This window comes from Polyodon spathula, chromosome 41 (genome assembly GCF_017654505.1).
Source record: "Polyodon spathula isolate WHYD16114869_AA chromosome 41, ASM1765450v1, whole genome shotgun sequence".
In the NCBI taxonomy this organism is placed as follows: Eukaryota; Metazoa; Chordata; class Actinopteri; order Acipenseriformes; family Polyodontidae; genus Polyodon; species Polyodon spathula.
The window spans coordinates 836,082-844,593 of NC_054574.1; the positions used below are offsets into that span (position 1 = coordinate 836,082).

The 8,512-nt window shown below is 40.6% G+C and overlaps 2 protein-coding genes across 5 annotated transcripts; one reads left to right on the forward strand and one right to left on the reverse strand.

Annotated features, from left to right (window-relative positions):
• The first annotated feature begins 2,112 nt into the window (after nucleotides 1–2,112).
• On the forward strand, nucleotides 2,113–5,478 carry mettl27 (methyltransferase like 27). 4 transcript variants are annotated; one of them, XM_041236646.1, is made up of 6 exons: nucleotides 2,144–2,235; nucleotides 2,508–2,628; nucleotides 3,014–3,142; nucleotides 3,337–3,472; nucleotides 3,938–4,030; nucleotides 4,790–5,478. In XM_041236646.1, the coding sequence occupies exons 2-6, from the start codon at nucleotides 2,509–2,511 to the stop codon at nucleotides 5,017–5,019; spliced, it is 708 nt and encodes a 235-aa protein (XP_041092580.1). In that variant the 5' UTR covers nucleotides 2,144–2,235; nucleotide 2,508; the 3' UTR covers nucleotides 5,020–5,478. The 4 variants fall into 4 exon arrangements, with proteins under 4 accessions (XP_041092581.1, XP_041092580.1, XP_041092579.1 ...); XM_041236645.1 differs by lacking the exon at nucleotides 2,144–2,235 and adding an exon at nucleotides 2,242–2,414; XM_041236648.1 differs by lacking the exon at nucleotides 2,144–2,235 and adding an exon at nucleotides 2,242–2,414 and having other exon boundaries at nucleotides 4,211–4,876.
• A 101-nt stretch (nucleotides 5,479–5,579) lies between these two features.
• On the reverse strand, nucleotides 5,580–8,308 carry LOC121305106 (claudin-4-like). The gene has a single exon (XM_041236649.1). It carries the CDS (start codon nucleotides 8,075–8,077, stop codon nucleotides 7,385–7,387), a length of 693 nt encoding a protein of 230 aa, XP_041092583.1. The 5' UTR covers nucleotides 8,078–8,308; the 3' UTR covers nucleotides 5,580–7,384.
• Nucleotides 8,309–8,512: the final 204 nt, after the last annotated feature.

The following is an 8,512-nucleotide window of genomic DNA, read 5'->3' on the forward strand; positions in this document are numbered from 1 at the left end:
GCAGTGCCTTCGTCAGGGTGAACATACACAGAATTGGAAACCAAAACCCTCACTAAAACAGAAATGTGAAAATTCAGCTACAACAATTGGTAAACAGCAGAGGTAAGTGACATCATCCACAAAAACTCTGCAGCACAGAGCTGTGTGCAACCTAATCTATACATCGAATCTATGCTCAATTAATCAAATTCATAATACTTCTCTGTGGTTGAAAACGTTGGATTTTAACCTTGGCTATAACAGTATATGAAAATGCATTCCAGCAGATCATTTGTCAGTATAGCGTTACTGTGCATTATCACATTGATCACCTTTGATTTTAAGAGATCAGTTCACTTGGCAGGGGCAGTTGATCACTGTGCATGTTCTCAGGGTCTTGTAACTCCAGCAAGTCAAGGAATGGAATCTAAAAGGTTCTGGCATGATTCTGATGGTGTGCACCTGCTCCTGTTTAGCCACCACAGCAAGAGGAAGACAAGGTAGAGTGATGTCAACATTGTGCTTCGGACAATGCATGGCAGCCTACCAAAATGTTTTCAATCACTCAGCGCCTTGGCAGCCGCGGTTGCTGAAAGTTTGGGAGGTGAAACGAAAACAGAATGTCCACGTTCTGCATTGGTAGATTGCTCATTAATGGGCTGTCTTTAAAGAGGAGACCATTAGCTTGTCAGGGATAATAAGCAACACAGACGTTCTGCATTTATTTATTTGCTAATACTTACTAAGGGGGCAGTGTATTGGAGGTAAAGCATGCTCGTTACACTGCATGCATACTCACGATGTGTCTGTTCCCTACGACTAGGGGAGGGTGACGTGTTTGCAGCGTTAGACCATTTGCACCCCCTTGTGGTGAATCTGTTATTCAACCAGAATAAATAAAACGTGTAAAATCTGTTTTTTTTTTTTTTTTTTTTTTTTTTTGCCATTGTATGCAAGTCAATTACAGTCAATAGTGTATTTATTCCCACTTGTGCTATATTTATCTGTTACTTACTAGGTAAACTAATTTGGCTATCTGCATTTCTATGCTGCCAGTACAGCTCTCTCCTCTATGTCCATGTCAGACCACAAGCAGCGTCAACCCAACAGCGTCATACAAACCATGAGCTGTACTTCACTTAGAAACGGAAACAACTGACAAACTGGTCACCAACAAACAATGCTACTGCCAGACAAAGTTAGTCATAAAACTGGAGTGGCGTCAGCCCGTGAGACAGAACAAGTCGTTTAGTGATACAGCTGTACTGCACACACCTTGAATGACAGCCCTGTGAGTAGAAATCATTAATGACACTGCACGTCAGTAATGACAGTAAAACAAAAGGCCGATTTCAACAAAACGTTACAGGGGTTGAAACACTGCACCCAGTCCTGGGATTTAGAACTGCCTTTCAATTAATTCTAATAGTTTGATGTACAGCTCATATTAGTAAATCTACAGACTCAGGTGTAACGTATTCATGCTGTGACTAGTGTGGTCTGGTTTGAGTTGATTTGGCAGGGAACTGGTTGTTCAAATTCCTGGCACCTTGTCATTTCAATACTCTAAAACAAGGGACGTTTGAAACGTGAAACATTTCAACAGCCAACTAAGTACGATTTCTGGTGCAGTACAATTCATAGAAGAACTGTTGAACTGTGAACAGGCTGCAGTCGATGACGTTTTATTTGTATTTTTGCATATAAATTTTTGCACTATATACAGTAATTCAAAACAAAACGACCCTGCTGTAATGATTAAAATACGCAATTTTGATTAAAACGCAATTACGTATTCTCTTCTTAAAAGTTAAAATCCCCTGCAGAGATGAATTCGAGCAGTAACGAAACAGAGTCTTGACTTGCTAAAACTGACGGGTAATGCTAGCAATGCAAATAAATAAGACAAGGTTACTACGGTGTGTGCTCAAGACGGGGGTTACATAACGACTCGCTCTGCCAATGTGTAAAATTGGAATTTGTTATTTGTTATATAAAGCTATACCCAACTAACAAGGTCTAGACGGAGCGCTTGCCTGCCGCATTATCCAATTAGGTCTCCGTCTCTTTTTAGTTCTCTCTGATTGGAGGGGTTTAGCAGTACTGTAGTGTATTAATTATTATTTTTTTTTAAATGTGTCATGCGCATTACTGTAGTTGTGACGTAGCTAGTGTAGTTCTTTAGCTATTTCTATGTATACGTTTTTTCGTCGGAATCCTTTATTTTCTGTTTATTATATAAAACGTCTGCTGCGTGTAAGTGTTCCGGTTGCATCTGCGTGTATCAGTGCGTAACGCATACTACTTTACTTGCTCGTGTCTATGCAGGCTTTAACCTTGAAAATGTGCATTGTTGTTGTGCATCGTTTACTAACGTGGTTAAAACTTTTTCTGAATTCGACTAATGTGCAGCAGTGCAGTTTAAAACAACAAAGGTGTGCACCTGTGCTACAGCTACGCAAATTAAATGCATGCAGTCAGTACTGTTAACGGCTGTCCTCTTAATCTTTGTGCATTTTTAAACCTAGAATGGCTGCCGCTGAAAGGACGTTTTCTGACGTTAAGGAAATTATTCTTTCTGCGCACAAAGACACAGTTGCTGAAGATAAAGTCGGCTTCTATAACAACTGGGCAAATAATTATGAACAGGTATTATCTGTCATAGACTTGCAACGTTAAAAACAACACGAGGAAGTACTACAGTATTTTGCAATGCTTAAACAAGCCGCCAGATGGTGCCGTTGTGTTAATATTGTGTCATCGAATATTATTGTAATTATAAAAATCATGATTACTGTAATTGTTTAAGAACGAATCAGACTGGAATTAAAATGACGACAGATGATTTTGAATTTGGCTAAGTCTAACCAAAAAATGTACAAAAAATAAATAAAAACTGAAGTCTGTTCAGAAGTAGGCCTCCTTGAGGCATTTCCAACAGAAGCTTGTTCAGTGCGTTAAAAACATTACACCTGGAGTTATTTAAAGAAGCTCTTTAGAAAGGTGATTTTATTTATGTATTTATTTTTGGCAGGATGTAGAGATACTGGATTACCGTGCCCCTTATCTGGCTGCAGAGTGTCTGTCTGCAGCTTTCCCAGGAGACCGGGATCGAGCTGTGGTTCTGGACGTGGCATGTGGCACGGGACTGGTTGCCTCATTGGTAAATATGAAGAGCTGTAACACTGGGCTCAATGCACACAGCAGTACTGTTTTAAGGGCCTGCCCTGTTTCTTTCCAGCCAAGAGGCCAAGGTGCAGAAAGTAAACAACAGCACAAATGAGATGTTGAGCCGTTAGCTTTGAATCGTCAGCACCTGGTTTGCCCAGACCAGCTTCTAACAGTTCCTGTGTGCAGTTACAGAAAATGGGGTTCCAGAATTTCCACGGTGTGGATGGCAGTGAGGGGATGCTGCGCCTGGCCCATAGAAAAGGACTGTACCAGGACTTGAAGCAGTGTATTCTGGGAGCCCAGCCACTCCCAGCTCCAGCCGGTATGCTTTTGCTGGTTTAGATTTATTTATTCAAGAGCTACAAACAGCTCTTTTACAAGGACGTCCCATTAGGGAAGGCAGGAGCAAGTTTACAGTTGCACACAAGCGTGCAGTAAGCACACAGTCTTACAAACCATGTGTTATTGCATTCACTTCACATTACTTGCAATAAAGAGGCAGGTTTAAATAATCAGACATCATTAAAATGAGAACGTGCCACTGTGGATCTGAGTTCTGTAGGAAGTTTATTCCTTCAGCAAAAGCAAAAGCTTTATTTCCAATAGTCTCCCGGTTGGTATTTTGAATTTTTTAGTGTCACTGACGTTTCTTAAGGAATTTCTAATCTAAATGTGTTTTCAATGGCTCTAACAAGGCTGAATTAATCAATGAATTTCATTGTTAAATTGTTTTAGCTTATGTTTCTTTAGGCAGTAAAGATGACCTGTCATTTGCTGCCTGTTTCAGAGAATTATGATGCTGTTCTTATCGTTGGGGCTCTCAGTGTTGGACAAGTTCCCTGCAGCGTCATTAGAGAGCTGTGGCAGGTCACAAAGCCAGGTGAGTTCGTGGGGATGAGGTGCAGGGAGAACAGCAGAGAGTACAGCAGCACGAAAGGATTGAGATCGAATAATGATTTAAGCAATGATTTACTGTGAGATAACAGCCTGCAGAGTGGATAAAACCCAAGACGAATTCAGTGCTAGTTTGTGTAAGGTTTTGATCTTTCCTTTTTTTTAGGGTCCTGGATTTTGCGATAACAGTCATTCAGCTTGACGGCAGGCTGGTGTCGCTGTGCTGTCAGTGGACCCTTTGTGATGTTTGTTAGCAGGCCAGGGTTTGGAATCCCAGTAAATGGGAATGTCAGAGAGGTTCCGCTTGTCACTTGCTAGAGTGCATCGTGTTCTGTTCTGTCAGTACATAACCAGTTGCCTGAGCCTATTATGTACTGCAGGGGATTTGGTAAAGGGCTTACTTATGAACAAGCTCTACACTTACAGCTTGTTCAGTTTAATACTTGCCTAATTGAAATGTAATATTTGCAAGCTAGCAATTGTGTCTTCTGATTTAGTTTGTTGCTATTAAAACATTTGAAGAACTTATTTGAAGCAAGAGCAAACATTGCAACAACGTAAAACTAGCAAGAAAAACTCAAAAGTTGCAGGAAGCAGCTGTTGTCAGTGTTCTAATTTGATCTAAAGTTTAGGTGATTTTATTCTCTTTCACTTTTCACAATTCCCCCAGCATGATCACAGAAACAACCTAACCAGTATGTGCTGTAACCAGGTGCTAAGCTAATCAACCTACATGCTGTTCCAGGAGGATATGTGTGCATGACCACAAGGGCCAACGCCTCTAACAGGGAGTATAAGGAGGAGCTGGAATCTGTGCTGCAGCTGATGGAGCAGACAGCCTTGTGGAGCAGAGTGACAGTCCTGGAAGAAGACCTGTGGGAGAAGGCTGTGTCAGACCAAGAATCAGGCTACATCCCTGGGGTAGTGTACCTGTACAGGAAGTCTGTGGGAGCGACACCCCCCCTGAACAGTTGAATGCAATGAATCAATAAATATAATAACATTAGAGGAGGATGGCGCCCCCCCTGTGGTTATCAATCTCAAGTTCTGTTATGGTTACGATGGGAAAAAAAAAAGGAAAAATAATTATTTTCAAAGTGGACTCATTACTTAAAACATCTTCTCTTTCCCAAAGGTGTCATTGTTGCAGTAGAAACATACTGATGGCTTGTTGGATACTTTAATACATTTATTTGAAACTGAAGAGAGATTTTGTTGTGTATGTTAGGAGGGTATGTGAGCACAACTGCCTTGGGCAGCAAGTTAACAAGGATTTCAGAAAGGGGACTGAGTCTTTGCTTCAGGGGATGGAGCAAAAGGGGCTGTGGGAAGCAATGGAAACAAACGAGGGAGCCATGTTTGAAAAGGCAGTTTTGGAAGAGGCTTCAGACTACATGCATGCGTTTGTGTACGTGTGCAAAAAGGCTGAAGCACCCTCTTCTAAAGCCAGGCAGCTGCAGCTCAGAAGGGCTGACAGGTGATTTTTCTGGATTTCTTTTACATGCAGCAAACAAAAATGAGCCTGACAAGCTGTGTTTAAATCGTACTGTACAGCGCTTTATTAAATTCATTTTCTACAGGTGAATTTAGCCCTACACGCTGTTGGTAGAAATCATTTGAGTGGGTGGGAAAGGCAAATTTCCACTTGCACATTCTCAAACAGATAGCACATTGAATTCAAGCACATTTGCATTTAGGACCCCTCACAATAATTGCAAACCACATAAAAAGGTAAAGGTATATTTTTCTCCCCATCTCTGTTTATCCCATTCCAAGTTTACAATGAATTGTATGTATACCCAACTCCAACATGTGATGCATGTGCAGCACATAAACTGTGAAAGTAGAAATATAAATGTACAGATCCATTGAAAAATATAATAACAGCACCCAGTCTTTAGCTCTATTATGGTGCTATTGTAGTAAAATAGATTTCAGACCAATGCTAATAAAAAAATAAGTAGTACCTTTACAGGATATCTCTACATATACATTTGCAACATAATACAACCTGAAGGATTTTCAAGCTAACAAGCATTCATGAAATAGCTGATTGAAAGGGTACACACAAATCACGGTAACACTTTTGTTTAGGGACCCGTTATAAATGGTTATAATGGCAAAAAAAAACTATGGCAAAAGTGTATAATATCTATTGCAAAAGCAAAGCTGGCCCATACAATTGGTGAGACAGACAGACAGACAGGCAGGCATAGAAAGACAAACAGACCTGAAAAGACTATATCCATTATAACTGATTATAAACCATGGCAAAAAAAAAGTATATCATAATAGTCTTATTATTTGTAATTGTATTCTATCATTGTTAATAGCATAATTAATAACATGTTTATAGATTGTTTATAATCAAGTATAACTAAAGTGTTAGGATCCCTAAAAATCTTTTTTTCTACAAAACACAGTAAGAGCCGAGTGTATTTTGATGACCCATTAGGGTACCAGGATTCAACAGACATCTTTTTCTATCTCTATAGCATTAAAACAATGTTGTTTATTATCTTTTCAGCCCATTTCTCCTGCCACAGCGCAACAAGTTAACACAATATATATATATATATATTATATATATATATATATATATATATATATATATATATATATATATATAAGGGCTGTATTACATGCTGCAAAAACTGTGGTGTCAGGTGGGGTCATATTACCTGTAACACAGAGTGAAGGGAAGGATTTCCATTAAACTTGTAGCACTGTAGCTGGAAAAGTAGGCTTGATCTGAGAGAAATAGTCTGGAGAATAAAAATATTAAGAGCAAAAACCACAAGTACTTGTGAGAGTGCTCCATTGTTATTAATATGTAAGAACATGTTTCACTTAAGATGTGGTCCAGTTTTGGCAGTTCAGTTTTTGAAAGCAGATTTGAAATCCTCCAGGTACTCATTTCCTTTTAGAATGGTTTGCTCACACTCTGTTCTTTAATAAAATTAATTTAGAAGCTTTATTTTAGTATTTCTAAATGCACCTCCTTTGTGCCAGTAGAGATGTAATTATAAGTGTGAAGACATCAAATTAATGGGGAGTTTCACAGAACCCAATTAGCAATAATTGTGAACCAATGCTATCTTAGGCAAGTAAGTCCAAGATTAGTGTTAATTGGAGTCTATGAAAGTTTCTGCTGAGTTCCTTGGATCAAAATGCAAACCGTTTCTCTTTTTGATGATGCTGAGGTTTAACCCTCACTGAAGTAGAAGATATTGTTACCCTAAAGCATGACCGGTAATAGTCAACACTCCAACGAAAGACTAAACTTCCACTCTGATAAGGGAAATCCCAGCATCTCCTTACAATCAATCTGCACATGATTTCACACATAGTTCTTTATGGCATAGCTGCTGTGGGTGGTAGATTTGGCGGGGGTGTACCTCATGGGGTAGTTTTTCTCTCTGGGAGGGCAGGTGCAACAGAGAAACGCACCCCCGAATAAGAGGAAACCGCCAGTTGCCCAACCCACAAAGAGTGCAGCCCCCAGTTCTCTCTTTAGAGCTTCTGGGACCAGAGGATTGTAGAAGTCATTGATGATAGTGTTGGCTGTCCAGCAGACAGGGATCAAGGTCAGGACGCCACACAGGATGAAGGTGATCCCAGAAACGAGCACGATTCTGGCTTTGACCTTTTTGTTTTCCAGGCAGTTGGTGCACTGAGCTCCCACTAGGAAGATCAAGAAGCCAAGACAAGCCAACACTATGGTGATGACCAGCAAGCCTCGAGCAGCCTGGAGATCAGGGGACAGATCCAGTAGGGAGTCGTAGATCTTGCACTGCATTTGCCCCGTGCTCTCGTACACGCAGTTCATCCAAAGCCCTTCCCAGAAGACCTGGGCCACCACGATGTTGGTTCCAATGAAAGCCGTCACTCTCCACATGGGCAGTGCGCAGATCAAGATGGTGCCTACCAATCCCGCCATAGACATGGAAAGGCCCACAATTTGGAACACCATAGCAGCTACTGTGACAGCTAATGAGAGAGGATAAAAACACAGGAAGGGCTCAGTGTACATGTCATTTCAATTTTAAATTAAAACATAATGCTTTGCACAACAATTGACACCTGCATGACAGAGGTACAGCTCAGTGTGGGGACACTCTGGTTAAGAATATAGCACCAGAAGAGCACAAAAGATTCAGAACAAGATTAGATTGTTCAGCCCATAATGGATGAAGTCGCATGCCATTTGCCGTTGCTAAGGGTTTAGGGCAGGGGTGAGGAACCCATGTTCCTGGAGGGCCAGTGTCCCTCCTGGTTTTTGTTCCAACTTCCTCAAATGCTTAATTAGACCAACAATTGGTCAATAATTGATCCAATTAAGTAATTTATGGCACAGTTGGAACAAAAAGCAGGAGTGGCTCCGGCCCTCCAGGACCAGGGTTCCCCACCCCTGGTTTAAGATGTTACTGCTTCACCTGATAGGCTATTACTGTACATGCATTAATAA

Coding starts and splice junctions, on each gene's coding strand:
- mettl27 (XM_041236645.1), top strand. CDS start 2,302: ATGCAGGCTTTAACCTTGAAAATGTGCATTGTTGTTGTGCATCGTTTA. Junction 2,629..3,013: donor GGGCAAATAATTATGAACAG/GTATTATCTGTC, acceptor TATTTTTGGCAG/GATGTAGAGATACTGGATTA. Junction 3,473..3,937: donor GCCACTCCCAGCTCCAGCCG/GTATGCTTTTGC, acceptor TGCCTGTTTCAG/AGAATTATGATGCTGTTCTT.
- LOC121305106 (XM_041236649.1), bottom strand. CDS start 8,077: ATGTACACTGAGCCCTTCCTGTGTTTTTATCCTCTCTCATTAGCTGTC.